We start from the raw sequence: 15,509 nt of genomic DNA on the forward strand, positions 1-15,509 counted from the left end.
AGACAGCCACACATGTAAAGAACGCCACCCATTTTGTTCAGCGTATGTCGGAGGTGACAATCGGCAGTGACGAAAGCCTCGTGTCATTCGATGTGGTTTCGCTGTTCACGAGTGTGCCCGTACCCCTCGCGGTCTCAGCCGCCCTGGAGAGGAATGAGAACCTCAGCGAAAGGACGAACCTCAGCACGGACAAACTGTGCCGTCTGATGGAGTTCTGCCTCAACGCAACATATTTTTCTGTCGGAGGTGAATTCTACCAACAAACAAGTGGAACCGCCATGGGAGCCGCCATTTCAGCCACAGTGGCAAACTTGACGATGGAACACATCGAAACACGAGCTTTGGACACGTTCGCTGAACCACCAAAAATATTTTTGAGGTATGTGGATGACGTCTTTCGAGTGATCAAGGAGTCTAACATCGACAGTTTCCTGGCACACCTAAATTAGATGGAACCGGCGATTCAATTCACCGTGGAACGTGAAAAGAACAACGTTCTTCCTTTTCTGGATGTGCTAGTGAAACGGCAAAAAACGGGGCTGAAAGGACGTTTGAGCTTTTCGGTGTATCGAAAACCTACACACACCGGACGATATCTGCAGTTCAGTTCTAACCACCCGACTGCCCACAAAGCGTCAGTGGTCAACACACTCCTGAATCGCGCAGAGACCGTCTGCAGCTCCAAAGAAATGCGGAGAAAAGAAGAAAAAGCGATCACCACCGACCTCCTGGACAATGGATACCCAAAGAGCTTTATTCACCGGGAAAGCGTCCCCCACCTGCATTCTTCTGCAATGGGTGACACTAACAATGAGGCCTCCCCCAAACGTTCCTACCGCTTCCGGGAATCAGCGAGCAACTGTCCAGGGTGCTTGGGAGGGAGGGCATCCAGGTAGCGCACAAGCCCGTGTCAACAATCGGGCGCCAAGGCCAAAAGACCGGTTGCCAAAAGAAAGATGCCCCGGGTTGGTCTACGAGGTTCCATGCACGGACTGTGACGCCACTTACATCGGTGAGACAAAAAACTTCCCCGAAAGGATACGGCAACATCGAAACGACGTGCGTAGCTTCAATGCTGCGCGAAACGCCCTCGCAGAACACAGCGAAAAGATGGACCATCGCATCAATTTTGACGACGCCCGGGTCATCGACACGGAAGGCAGCCACACAAAAAGACAGTTCTTAGAATCCTGGCATATTCAAACAACACCGGAAAGTGCTAACCGCTCAACTGGAACCTTACCGAGTGTGTACGTTCACGGTCTACGGAACCAGTGGAAAAAACAATGCAGCAACAAGAACAGCGGGAAGAAGGACGATGGATGGGGGACACTACCAAAGAAAGTCGCTAGCTTCGGAGCCGGCCGAACAGTCGCCCCTGAGGAAGGAACCGAATCGGTCCTGAAACGTCGGGTCAGTTTATAGTTTTTAAAGTTTAACTTTAGCAACTTTGGACTGTAAGTGGCTGGAGAGTTTTTTTGTATGAATTTTCACCCAGCCAGACAGATCTCTGTCGAATATGTTCACATAGATTTAAGCTGTAATGGATGCGATAGAGTCGGTGTTGCTGAGTGTACCAAGAGGTAGGCTGTTCCAGTCGGCTGCTGTTCGAGGGAAAAAGGAATACTTAAAGATGTTGGTTCTGGTATTGTAAGGCATTAATGTGGAAGAGTGGCGATGTCTTGTTTGGCGAGCAGTGAGAGGCTTTATGTAAGGTTCAGGCGAGCAGTGAGAGGCTTTATGTAAGGTTCAGGAGATAAAGACAATTTATTATTATTCAGTAGGAATAGAAATTTAAGCCTGTGAATTTTTCTTCTCAGTTGCAAGGACAAAAGATGATAACAAGAAAACGCGATAGCATTTCGGCGTACTGTGAAGAAACACGTTTGGTAAGTTGTCAGGCCCGGGTGATGATATCGTTTTTATATTCAAGAGCATAGAAAAGACATTTATAGGCATTTCTAAGCGTTTAGGCACAAACGCCAAAAATAGGCATTTATAGGCACTATAAAAACACTATAAAAGCCCTTCTTAACCTATAATTCACGCTCAGATATCAAAGTGGCACGATAGGAGCGCAAGGAACAAAATAGGCATTTGCCTAAAATCTAGCCTCTAAACATTACAATTTGTTGCTATCGCATTCATTGCTTCACCTTTGCGGTGAAACTGCGACCTTTTTTGTTTAACTGCTTAACAATCATGAAGGACTTAACATGACAGGTATTGTTCAACATTAATTTAATATCCTGTTAACTCGCCCCCCTCGAAAGGCTGTTCTTTTTTTGTTTTGTTTTTTCGGGAAAAGGTGGCGACGCAGGAAAAGTCGGACGACGCAGACAGTGTCGAAGGAGTGGAGAGATTCGCTCGACCGCTCCAGAAAAGACCCCAATTAGAGGGCTTGACAAAGGCCTTGTAAAATAAATCAATCTTTCTCCTGAGACACACAGCACATATTCACTTTTAACATGGACACACTAATACAGCGGAATATAAAAGTACTACACAGCCTAGACGATGTGCATGAACCTATTAGTAGTGTGTGTCCAAAGGTGTTGTGTATGCTGGAAATACACCTACATTCCACGCATACCAATTTCCTCCGCCAGTATGCTATTTATTGCCCCGCCACGGTGGTCTAGTGGTTATGGCGCTCGGCTGCTGACCCGAAGGTCGCGGGATCGAATCCCGGCCGCGGCGGCTGCATTTTCGGTGGAGGCGAAAATGTCTGAGGCCCGTGTACTTAGATTTAGGTGCACGTTAAAGAACCCCAGGTGGTCGAAATTTCCGGAGTCCTCCACTACGGCGTCTCTCATAATCATATCCTGGTTTTGGGACGTTAAACCCCAGATATTATTATTATAGTATGCTATTTATTGGAAAGACCGTGCAGATGCTACTACAGCATCTCGTGGTGTAGCAATTCAGCTTGACAGAAGTGTCGCCTGTCAGCCCCTTCAGCTGCGAACAGCGCCAGAGGCAGTGGCTGTTAGACCAGCCACCTAAACCCTACCTGCTGTTGGGAGATTCTCTCACCGATGCGAGAGGTTGTCTTATTGAACAGTTCCTTTTTTCCTCCGGTGCCTGCCTTTTGAATAAGAAGGAAGCAACCTATCATAGTCTCGCTTAAAAAACTTATTTGGCCATTGATCTTAGCGTAGTTTGCCCGACTGACTTTCCTGAACTTGAATGGGAAGTTATTGACAATCCCTGCGGCAGCGACCACGTCCCGATAATACTGAGATCAACAACTGAGAACATCATTACACCCCAAGTACCTCCGTTGAAGGCCGATGGAGCCAATTTGGAATTGCCTGGTTTTGGATGCCTCCATTAAGTATAGATGCTATTCACAAGGGTTGCTGATTGGGCGAGTTGGTCATCCATGAACGTAGTATGTATTAGCGCGGTACATAAAAGAAAGGGACACGACACAGACATAGAGATAGGTAGGCTTTAAACTTCCAACTGTTTATTTCATGCCAATCACACCCATTTTATACATCCGCGACAAAGCACAACTCATCTTGCACGTGTTCTTAAACCAAGGAACGTCATCTCCTTTTCCGACAAGGAAATCGATGACGAGCTTACACACAAGTGGCCTAATCCTTTTATAGCTTTGGCTTCTTTTATCTCCCGTGTGAACCGATCCCTAGAATGACCGATAACAATGCAACTATCCAGATCAGGGGAGCACCCACAGCCTTTGCAGTGTGCCGCCAAGAATCCTTTGCCGTAAGCGTATTTCTCGCGTTATAGCAGTGTTCGCGCAATCTGTCATTCAGACACCGTCTTGTCTGCCCAATATAGTGCATCCCACAGGATAATGAAAACTTGTAGATGACACAGGATACACAATAAACGAATCTAACATGGTGTTTGACCAACAAGGATCAACATAGAAGAATGGGCCGGCAGGCCAGAAGAGAGAGCTGGCAGACGTTTATGTCAGGTGTTAATTCGTACACAGATGAAGCCAAGGTCTGGAACAGGGTGAAAAGAGGCCAGCAAGTGCTTCCCCTGGTGAACACGCAGGGAGAGACAGCTTGTAAGAGCAAGCTAACCCCTTTGGTGCACATTTTGAACACGTCTCCAGCTCTTCACACCACTCGGAAACATTCCAGAAGTGCAAAGCAGTAACAGAACGACAGAAGCTAGAAAGAAGGTGTGCGAAAATTGAAGCATATAACCAACCGTTCTGTTTAGCAGAGCTACAGGCAGCACTAAGTGGCTGCAATAATTCTGCCACAGGTTCTGATCGTAAAGGAAAGAAGATAACTTTTAAGGGCTCGTTTTTCTCTGTTAGACACAATATTAATGAGAACTAACAGACAATAATGCCAGAAAAGTATAGGAGATGTTATGTGTAATAATTGGAATATAAATGTGAGGAAAGTAAAGTGGACGAAAAGATAACTTGCCGCCGGCAGGGACCGAACCTGCGACCTTCGAATAACGCGTCCGAGCATCTGTTAGTTCTCATTAATATTAGGTTCTGATCGTGTAATGTACAATATGCTGAGACACCTACCTCCTGGAACAAAAAACTCTCCTTTGCCTCTATAATTATATATGGTCCTCCAGCAAGATTCCCTCTGCTTGGAAGGAGGCCATAGTGGTCGCTATCCTCAAGCAGGGCAGGGACCCATCGCTTGTTTCAAGCTACAGGCCTATAGCCCTAACAAGCTGTCAGTGCAAAGTATTCAAAAAGACGATCAACAGGCGACTGCTACATTTTCTTGAAATAAACAAATTACTTGACCCATACCAGTGCGGATTTTGAGAGGGTCGATCTAAAACTGACCATCTAATATGCATTGAGGCTGAAATTTGTCCATAAGCAGTTCTTTCTGTTCGTATTCCTTGACATGGAAAAAGCCTACGAAGCAACATGGCGGCTTGGGATACTGAGGGACCTCTCGCACTTAGGTTTAGAGGTCGGATGTCAATCATAACTGAAAGCTACTTGTCCAATCGAACATTCCATGTTCGAGTGGGCAGTGTTTTGTCACGACTGTTTGTGCAGGAAACGGGAGGTCCTTACTTGTACACTCTTTATCATAAAAATGAAGTCCTTGCGCCTGTGCATCTCGCGAAACCTGTTCCATTCTACGTATGTGGATGATCTGCAGTTAGGTTTGAAGTCTTGTAATCTTGCATTCTGTGAGCAGCAGCTCCAGCTCGGTCAGAGCAAGGTGAGAGTGGGTTCAGGCGGAATCCGCAAAAAAGCACATGTGTTCTCTTTTCTAGAAACAGAGGCCTCCATGCAAATCCCAAAATTAAGTTGCATGGTCAGCAGCTACCTGCAGGGGCGGAGCATCAATTCCTAGGCCGGATTCTGGACTAGAAGCTCACCTTTGTATCACATAAAACAAGTGCATGAAAACAATGGATATTCTAAAAGTGCTGTCACGCACTGCATGGAGTAGTGACCGGAAGTGCCTGATGAATCTGTGTAAAAGCCTCATACGCACACACCTAGATTACAGGGCCATGGTTTATTGGTCTGAGACACCAAGCACCTTGAAGATGCTTGACCCTGTCCACTGTCTAGGCATTCGCCTTTCTGCAGGTGCTTTTCCAACGAGCCCAGTAGAAAGCCTCTACGTTGAATTGAACGAGTGGTCGCTCCACCTGTAGAGTTCCTATATATTGTTCGTATATTTTCTCCAAGTAAATGCAAACAACGAGCACCCCTCACACTCCACTGTCAATGATTTGTCCAGTTCTGCCCTCTTTCACAACCATCCTTTGGTGAGACAGCCCTAGCCACTTCGCGTGAAGGGCCTAGATGAGGAAATGGATGTGCCACTTCCTGAGCGCCGTTTGGTGGCTCCCGCTGTGCATCTGTCATCGTGGCAGTTGCAGCTTACGGACTGTGATGCATCTTTCGTGGAAGTTACGAAGCATGTGCCCACGGCACATATCCGTATGTACTTCCTCGAACTACAACACAGGTACTCGGGGTTGGAGAAAATGTATGCCATGATTTTCCTTGCCAGATGAGTTTTCGTCAAACGCTAGACTTCAACACAAGTACTCTTACCCTTAATTTTAAACAGATGCAGCCAAGTCTCACACTGGTGTCCCCTATGCAGCGGTTGGTCCTTTTCAAGTGCCAGTGTTCTGACCCTAATACAAGCATCTTCAAAGCAGAAGCTTATGCGATATTTGCGGAATTTAAACTACAAAGTGCAGTTTATACACAGATTCCCTAAGCATGGCAAAAGCCTTGAAAACTCTGAAAAAACATGGCTGATCCTTCTGTCATAGGAATCGGTATAACACGAAAGTGATACATGTCTTCACAGACGTAGTTGAGCATTTGTTGTGCGTTGTTTCGCCACAAGGCCAAAGGAATGAATGCTATAGCAACAAATTGTAATGTCACGCGAAGAACGGCAAGCAGCTCGAAACTTGCAATGCGCTGCTCAAGCAGAAAGGACGCACGGAAAGTACACAAGATGAGCATGAACTAACAACTGTAACAGCTTGAAAGTTAAAGTGCACTGCTCAGACACAAAGGAGGACACACGAAACAAACGCACAAGTATACACAGGATGAGTGCGAACTGTCACAGTTGTAACTTACTTGAGTGTTAGCAGCGCGCTCCTTTCGCAAAAGCAGCCGCTGCAGTGAGCGAAATGACCTTTGTGCTCTCTGTAACTTCAATGCAAGCTTGCGGTGAGAGCACAAGATGTACAAACCACCGGCACCACGAGATAAGCGCGCGCACATGACAGACCTTGCCCAGTAGAGCTGCGCGCTCATCGCAACGCATGGGGGCGACGACTGCTGAAGCGCGCCCTTCGAGCTCTTCGCGCCATCTCACTAGTGATAACGAAAACACGCTGGAGTGCTACCGATCTCTGAGTACCGCCACCGGCATATGGTGTATACAAATAGCTTGCCGTTAGTATGGTGAAGAACTTGCCAACTATGGTCGAGTCGTTTCGTGTCATGCGCTGCGAAGTGAGGGGTTGTAAGTTCGACTCCTGGTGACAGAACTACTTCTAGTTTTTTCTTTGCCATCTGTTAGTCTATATATTTTACAACGTCATATCCGTGACTGGAGCCATGGTTGACCCCGGTATAAAACACTTTCGTGTTAAAAACACAGAAATCCTCTCCTCGTCTCGCCTTACTCGCTCTTATGCACGATTTACACACTCGAACACCATGTTGTAGTGCGCCGAGTGCTAGGGCATCGCGAGATCCAAACGTGTTGGCAACCAGCTAGCTGCATCCATCCACGAGAACACTGCCGATACATCCATAGCTGTCCCTGCACTAGACTTAAAACCCTCCCTAAAACGAAAGCTCAGGGCTTATTAGGCTAACACAAAATAGACTACATGTTATCAAGCTGCATCTTGTGAATTGGACACCAGAATTGGAATTGGACACCAGAATTGGACACCAGAAGTAACACTTACGATGCTAAGAACAGAACATAGAGTACACGCTCTTACCTTTTGTCCGGTGGCAATCCACTTACCATGGTTCACATCCTAATGCAATGCAAAGAATTAGACACTATTAGAAGAAAACTTTCCAGTACCCTTTCAACAGCAAATACTACTGCATCCATCGATGTTCGTAGCAAGGGAACCGCCTTTTTAAGTATCATTGTTTGTGTTTTTAAAAGATGTGTGTAGTTTTCACAACACCTACCCAGGCAATTTCGTAGTATGACCTCTGAACAGAGGTTGCTGCTGCGGTTACTACGTTAGAGAAAGCACCTGTCTTGCGGCCCTTGGATGCAAGGGCATTGATGAGGCATTCATGCTGTCACAAACGAGCGCTTATAAAGTGCGCGCGAGGCCGCTTTCATACGGCTGCGAGACAGGCGGCGCGAGTCGATCGCCCAAGAAGCGCCAACGGCAAAAAAACAAGCATCAAAAGACGCCGGCGCGCCGCATCCTCCTCACCCACTCGAGCCAGACGCAGACAACGCGATGAAACGCCCGGCAATACCTGGATGTTTTCTAGAAGGAAGGGGACGCATCACCGAGCGGCGCCGCCGCGAGTAGAACCGGCGAGAGAAATCTCGAACTATCCTTAGCCTTGGCTGTACATGCACGCCGAAGAACCCTCCCGACGCTTCTAGAAACCGGGGGATAAGGGATAAAAGCGTGCAAACGACGACGATTTGGGTGGAGTAGTCGAGACGGGAGTAAGTCACTCGGCCCGGATATGGTGAAGTAAGCTGAGTGTGGCTCCGTTAGCCAAAGAAGACGTGTTTATGATGGTGTGCGGCAGTCCGATATCGATCTGGAAGCATTGGAGGACGACGCCGTGTGAGCCGTGAGACAGTTACGACGACGGTTGAGCTACGACGATCAACTGCTGGAGCTGGCGTGAGTGTTTCCTTGAAGAGAAGCATTCGATTACCGTCCAAGTATTGTGGACTGGATACGCCATTGTATATTCAGGACTTTTAACTGTCATTGAATGGTTGTAATGCATGTGATTGCATTTGTAGCGTGTGATCTGTTTGTTTAGCTCCCGTTGTGTAAACACCATCTGAGTTATAGTGTGAAGTTGTAACTGGTACCAGCCGAGTGTGCACGTGTTTGTGTTATTTGTATTGCCTTAACTGAGAATATATTTTGTTTTCGTTTGTGTTATCGACTCTGGGCTCTGACTCGGTCTTTGGACCACAACCCGGCGTTCGCTGGCGCACCAAGGACCAACTCTAAATTGTCCGCGCTTTCGTGGTGCGTTTTCGGAGGGCCTTGACGCCAGCCCTTGGAATCCGCCTGGCGATTGCCATCCCCATTAACGGGATCAGTGACACATGCTAATGCCATATCCTCATAGTTTTATTACTACAACCACTCACAATTCACTCTCACTACACAGATTTCACGTTGCTCTCATGATTTTAATACTTATATGTTTTATGCACCTTTAGTGCGTTGAATTTTAGATCCGTGTACAGCCACTTAACATAATCATAGTTTTACATTTGAATACATTTCCTGGTGCCTTTGGCCATCAATGGCCCTTGCGCTATTAGACAACATATATCATCATCACTACCTCCCTTTAGTTCACTGTAAAGAGGACGAAGAGTGTGCGTGCCGGTTCATGATGATAGGCTTTTTGTCACGTGACTAGTGTTATAATGATCTCGGAATATGTTACAATTACTAGTTGTATGAATTGTAGGTCATCGGACGTTTTTAACAAAGCAATTTTTGCTGGAACATGTCAGGGACTAGTGTTACGCATCTCTGCAGGAGCATGTCACATACTAGTGCTGTGGGATTTGGTGGGAAAATGTGACATTACAGTGGCTTAGAATATAAGAGATCTTGGAGCTAGTTGGTGTTTCATTCTAAAAGACAGGGCGTGCAAACATGGACCAGTTTTCACGCAAAATAACTTGCTAGTCCTTGGAGGAGCTGCCTTAGATGATAGTCACTGCAAACCCTAGCCTTAGGTCCTAAATACTGTTTTAAGTCGAACCTGAAACCAATAGAATTTTAGGACGATAAAACTTAAGCCATCCATAGTTAGGCAACGTGCTGTCGACCTTTTGTTAAGACATAATCTCGAGAGAATAGCGTGTAATGTCAAAGAAGGCTAAATCACTTACTTTAGAATTGTTTTTTTCAGCCAAAACACATAAGCCCGAGATCCCATTTCGAGCAATCGTTCAGAGCAAGGCACCTGGCAAGTCGCTGTATCTAGTTATTTGCAGAACTGCTTAACCTCTTTGAGTTTTTCTGACGTATGCGTAATCCTCAGGCGCTAGTTCAGTTCCTCTCAGAGGAGAACCCCGGCTGTTGTAAAGCTTTTAGTATGGATATTGAAGACCTGTATTGCTCTTTGCCGCATGAGGACTTGTTAAAATGTGTTAATGAATGTATTAACGAACAAGAGCACCAGACGGCTTTCACCGAAAAATGTGGTGTTTCTACCGGGGCATTTCTAGAAATGCTTTCCTTGTATTTAAAGTCGACGCTTGTAGGTTGGAAGGAAGGCGTTTATGTGCAGAAATCAGGGATATGTATTGGTTCTAAGGTTGCTCCAGTTCTTAGTGATTTATACCTTAGCACATTGACAATCTTTTGGAAGGCGCCTTAGGTAATTCGGTTATTAAGGTTTTTCGTTATGTGGACGATTGCTTGATCTTTTGTAGTGGTGAGGACTTTGAAAAGGTGGTAACTTCCGTGAGCGAAAAATTTGAATTATATGGAGGAGGGCTGAGCTTTACTAAAGAGGTGCCTCAGAATAATGGAATGCAATTTCTGGACATTTCCTTAACGTTCCAGAAGAACCACGTGTGCTGGCAGTATTCTCCTAGGTCTTCGAAACTGCTGTTAAATTTTTCGTCGAAGCACTCGAAGGTTGTAAAAAATGGCATCGCCATGTCTTGCCTTAAGTCAGCCCTCACCAAGTCGTGTAGAAGTCTATTGTGTTAAGTCCGAGCATGGTTGCAGAAAGCGATAGGAAGAAACGTGTCGTAGGTATACCGTACATTGCGTATCTCACAGGCTAAGTAGGAAGTAGATACGGCGTTAATGTTGTTTTCACGGCTGCCAATAAGCTAAGTAAGATTTGTGCCGCTGTGCAGAGGAAGAATGAGCGAGTAAAAGACAAGAAGCGGACCGATATTTGTTTCGTAAACACACCAACAAATTCAGTGATTGCCGTACGAGTGTCGTGTATAAGGTCCCTTTCAGCTGCGGCCTGCTTCTTCGTAGGACAAACGGTCTGATGCATTAACCAGAGATTATTGGAACACAAGAGATCGCTAATCGGAAGCACACCTTCTAATCTATCTTTACATTGTCGAGATTGTAAGTGCACGCCAAAATTCGATCAATGCGCAGTGTTGTACTGGCATAGAAATGGAGAAATGCGTCCGATGATTGAGGCATGGCATATCGAGAATCGTGGTAGCGCATGCGTGAGCCAACCGTCGATTAACTTGCATAAAGATGAAATCAAATGCCTTAACAGTTATCTTCCACGTAGACCGCCACGCGTGCCGGATTGATAGGTTCGCCTGCTGCATGGGCATGCGCAGATAAGTTTTCGTGCCTTCTTTCTTTTCAGCCGTTGTGCGTCTCTTCAGTTGTTACTCGGCGTTTGTGGTGTCCTGACTTCTTTCTTGTGTCCCTGTTTGCACGCCCTGTCTTTTTAGAATGAATTACTAGTGGTACGTGATTTTGGGTCACATGACTAGTGTTACACGACTCGCGCATACACTAGTTACGTGACTACTGTTACGCGAGAAAGAAAGAAAGAGGAATACGTGCGAAACTTAGCAAAGCAGCAACAGCCAGGGCAACCTAGGTCCACATCAGATTCGCTGTCTCTTTAGCATTGTGCCTTCAGTGCAAGCTACGCTAATGTTTTTACTTTGGCATGAAACCAGCACTGTGCGGTATGCTGTTTTGATAATGCATGCTGTCATATTTTCATTTAATGGCATTTTGTAATGGGTGGTGATAAGTGCCAAAAAGTGGTGAGACTTGGAATCCAACACAATGCAGCTTCAGCCATCAGCAGCTTGCAACAAGGGTCATTGTTTGCTGTAGAGCAGGCATGTGTTTGGCTTCCTTTTGATTTGGCTGCTGCAGTTTCAAACTATGCATTTTGCTTGACTGCTTGGCCTCCCATCTGCAACTTCATTTTTGATTGACCCACCAGTCAACAAATTTGGAAACATTCTTGTGGTGCTTGTCAAACTGGCACAGCAAGTTGTCGCTGATTCCCAAAACAATCTGGCTAGTCAGGCTGTAACGCACGGGTGTGTGGCCTGATATGAGCGCATTACTTTGATGAGCAGTGGTTGAAGAATACCTAATAGTGGTTCACTTATGTGCGCAGGTGAAAGCAGATCCTGAAGCAGTTGTCCTCTGCAATGTGCTCTATGGCCAGAACAAGCTGGCTGCCAACGACATGGCCAGCGTTAAGGTCGGTGGTGACTTATCTCAGACATCACTAGTGCTTTGGATTCACTAGGTAGTGTCTGATAGCAGATATGGGGCCAACCAAATCGGTCAAACTGTTTGCCAGGGTCAAGAAGCGCGAGAAACATTGACCACACGTCTCATCATTTTCTCAATGACTCATATGCCTCAGTGCAAGCAACAGGCAGGCAACAGTAGAGGGCTTGAATGTAAGGAACTGACGCTAGAGTTTTAACCAAAGTGGAATGATCAGTGTCAAATTTATAATGTATGTTTTTTTTAAAAACACAAAATCGATTATTGGGGTATCATTTGTTCGAACGAATGATGTAACTGACCCTCTCTGCTATTGGTTCATATTTACATTATTCATGTAACTGCTTCCTCTATGGGCTTTGATGACTGAAAACATCGGCTTAAGCAGTCCTGACACAAAAATCTAAGCACAATAATGTCTGTTACATACGTATATGGCTGGAAGCATATAGGTCTCGTCGATACAGTATCAGACACAAATGCAGCTAAAAACATGTTTTAAAGGGACACTAAGAACAAAACGATTTTTTCGCATTAGTAAGTAGTCTTCCACCATACCAAAAACACCACGCTTGCTGCGAGAAGACGCTTAATAAGCAAGAAAACGCACAAAAAGAAAATACAGGTGGCGACGCCGCCTTGGAGTTCCCGCACCATTTGCCGTGATGTCACATATTTTGATGGCGCCTGCTTGGGCCTACGTAGTTCCTAATCGGTTCAATCGAAGTACATTGTCCTCTGAGAGGGCCAGAGACTTGACATAACGAGTTTGTGGCAATTTCGTCGAGCCAGTGGCGCCAAAATACGTTAAATGCACCTTGAAGTTTTTTACGTCACGAATTACAAAGTTCGGCGCAAAATTTAAAAATGAAACTGTGAACTTGATTTCTCCCTCTAATAATAAACCTATGGTGGTGAAATAAACTACACAAGAGTTCTCCAAGCACACTTTATCAATCTAAACCAATTCATTGTTTCGCTTTAGTGTCCCTTTAACTGAGTTTGAAATGGAAGCGCCTTATCAGAAAGCGAAGCATATTGCAATGTAGTTGTCAGCATAGGTCTTATTTGAAAACGGTGAGAATAACGATTTGGCAATCCGTCTCGCTCACTTCGTACATCATTGGCCTGTGCATTGTTCAGAGATTTTCTGCCAGTGTGCCTCTCTGGATCTTGTACTGCGGGTACACAAGATAATTTTAACGTGACGGCGTTCGAGAGCTCGTTTCACAGAAATTACCGCGTCAGTGCTGGCATCATTGGTTGTGAGCAAGAATATTGGCGTTGTTCGTGAGTGAAAATTTGAAATGGATGCAAATAGATAATTAATAAAAATCTTTGGTCCGAGTGGAAATCGAACCTAGGACTTGTGCGTTGCAGCAGGTGTTCTACCACACAGCCACGCCAGTGCTGGAAGCTGTTTCGAAAAAAAATACCTGTACAAATGCCATGTAGCGTCTCCCTAATGCATGCAATATTGCAATGTAGAATTGCCCCAGGCATTGAAACATGTGAATTCCGCAGCTTTAAGGCCCACCAAAGTGCACAGGCATAATTAGTCATCATTATCAGCAACAGCATCAACCGAGTGTGCAGGTGGTCGAGTTGCCTCACGGACACGTAGTGGGTACCTGGCCACTTTGCAAAAGGAAGAATTATGGCATAGTGGGCCCCTCGCAACTGCACTTGCAGTGAGGATGGCTTGAAATGGACAATGTTACGCTCGCAGATCTTCCTGTCCTTGTGTCGCAAAGGGAAGCGAAGCCAGGCTAGTGAACGGGGTCAATTACACTGTGGTGTTCTTCTCGTGAAGGTCAGGCGTCCTCCATATAGTTGATACTATTCGCGCGTTATGGTTACTTGGTGGCCATGCCTTTGGTGATGGGCAAAGCTGATGGTGACACTTGGCGATGCAGAACCTAGACAGAGACACACAAATTGCAGTCACTTCATTGGTGCAAAAGCATGGACAGTAGAAACTCGCGGTTCCCCTAATGTTTTCTCTCTACGAGCATACTGATGCAACTAAAAATATTTCACATGTATTGGGGTGCAACAAAATGCCAAAAGATTTTGCTACTGTTTCTTTACTTAGAAAAAGAGCACTAAAATCTGGGGTGAGAGTTCAGGGAAAATTGAAGGCTGAAGCAAAAGGCTTTTTAGGTGAAGATGGATTCCTTGGGCAGGGAAAGAAACCGTTTGTTAGCCTTCAGTGTTTGCATGGTAGTATCTCACACACAAGGAAGTGGTTTTTAGACATGAAGTGGCATGTTATATTGAGCTAATGAAACCAACACAGGCTAAGGAACGTAAGGGGGACATCGCTTGTATCATGAAGTGGAAGACGCGTCTCGGGTCGGCAGCCTTGCCAATGCTCGGCGTGCTGGGTATAGTAATATGTCATAAACGGAACGGAATTAAAGTGGATGAAAAATCAGTTTGCCGCGGGTAGCGACCGTAACTACAACCTTCGGATAACACGTCCGATGCTCTACCAATTGAGCTACCCATCCCAATAAAGTAAGTGGGAAATTGACCGTCGCTGCGACAAGTATTGATTTTTCATGCACTTTTAATTCCATTCCGTTGATGTCATAATGACTATACTACAGTTCAAAGCATACAAGTAATGCCCCCCGTCACTTCTCACCAGGTTGTGTCCATAGGTCGGCAAAATATTGGAACTCACTGAGACTCACTCAAAAGATATATTTGCTCTGAGAGCTCGCTCCAACTCAGACTCACCGAAATTTTCCTCGACCGGACTCACTCGGACTCAGACTCACTAAACTTTTTCTCAACCGGGCTCACTCAAACTCTAACTTGCCAGCATATTGCTCGGCCGGACTCACTCAGACTCGGACTAGCAGCTTGACCCAAGTCTGAGTGTGCCTGAGTGAGTTGACTCACGAGTCCGCTGGCGTAAAATTAGCTTTTCCGATCATGGTGTAAATGCTCTTAGCCAATATCTCACGTAATCGATGCTCTACGATAAGCCTTTAGATCTTGTACCTTCAAACACGAGTTATCATAATTGCAATCCAGTAAGGATTGAAATATACAACTAACACGAGTTATTACTATCAAGAAAAGAGTTTGTGGGGGAGGTCGTGGCACCCCCCCCCCCCCCACTCACGCCTCTCATTAGTAATCAACATTGAGGTGGAGCATTAATGCTAGTGCATTGAGGCATGTGTGAATAGATTTGAGTATAAACGTAAGCTGATAGGTGAGTAGATAGGACTATTGGTCGGCAATAAAAGTGGAGCTCACTCAGACTCGCCCAATAAATATATTTTGCGCTTTGGGCTCACTTGGACTCGGACTCACCAATATTTTCCTCAATCTGACTCACTCAGGCACAGACTCACTAAAATTTTCCTCTACCGTACTCACTCGGACTCAACTCTCACCAACGTATTGCTCAGCCGTACTCACTCAGACTCTCGCTTGATCTGAGTCTGAGTGAGTCGACTCACAGATTTGCCGACCTATGGTTTTGTAACAAAACAAAAGAGCCCTCGATCACACCCCCTGTT

General features: G+C 45.7%; 1 protein-coding gene across 1 annotated transcript in view; it reads left to right on the forward strand.

Annotated features, from left to right (window-relative positions):
- Window positions 1-15,509, forward strand: part of LOC119402435 (26S proteasome non-ATPase regulatory subunit 13) — a gene marked incomplete in the record, with an annotated part of 91,213 nt that overhangs the window by 27,061 nt on the left and 48,643 nt on the right. Inside the window, 1 exon segment of the mRNA XM_037669589.2 lies at window positions 11,852-11,938. Within this exon segment, the coding sequence (XP_037525517.1) occupies window positions 11,852-11,938 (87 nt within the window).

The sequence above is a fragment of the Rhipicephalus sanguineus genome, chromosome 8, assembly GCF_013339695.2.
Source record: "Rhipicephalus sanguineus isolate Rsan-2018 chromosome 8, BIME_Rsan_1.4, whole genome shotgun sequence".
Lineage (NCBI taxonomy): Eukaryota > Metazoa > Arthropoda > Arachnida > Ixodida > Ixodidae > Rhipicephalus > Rhipicephalus sanguineus.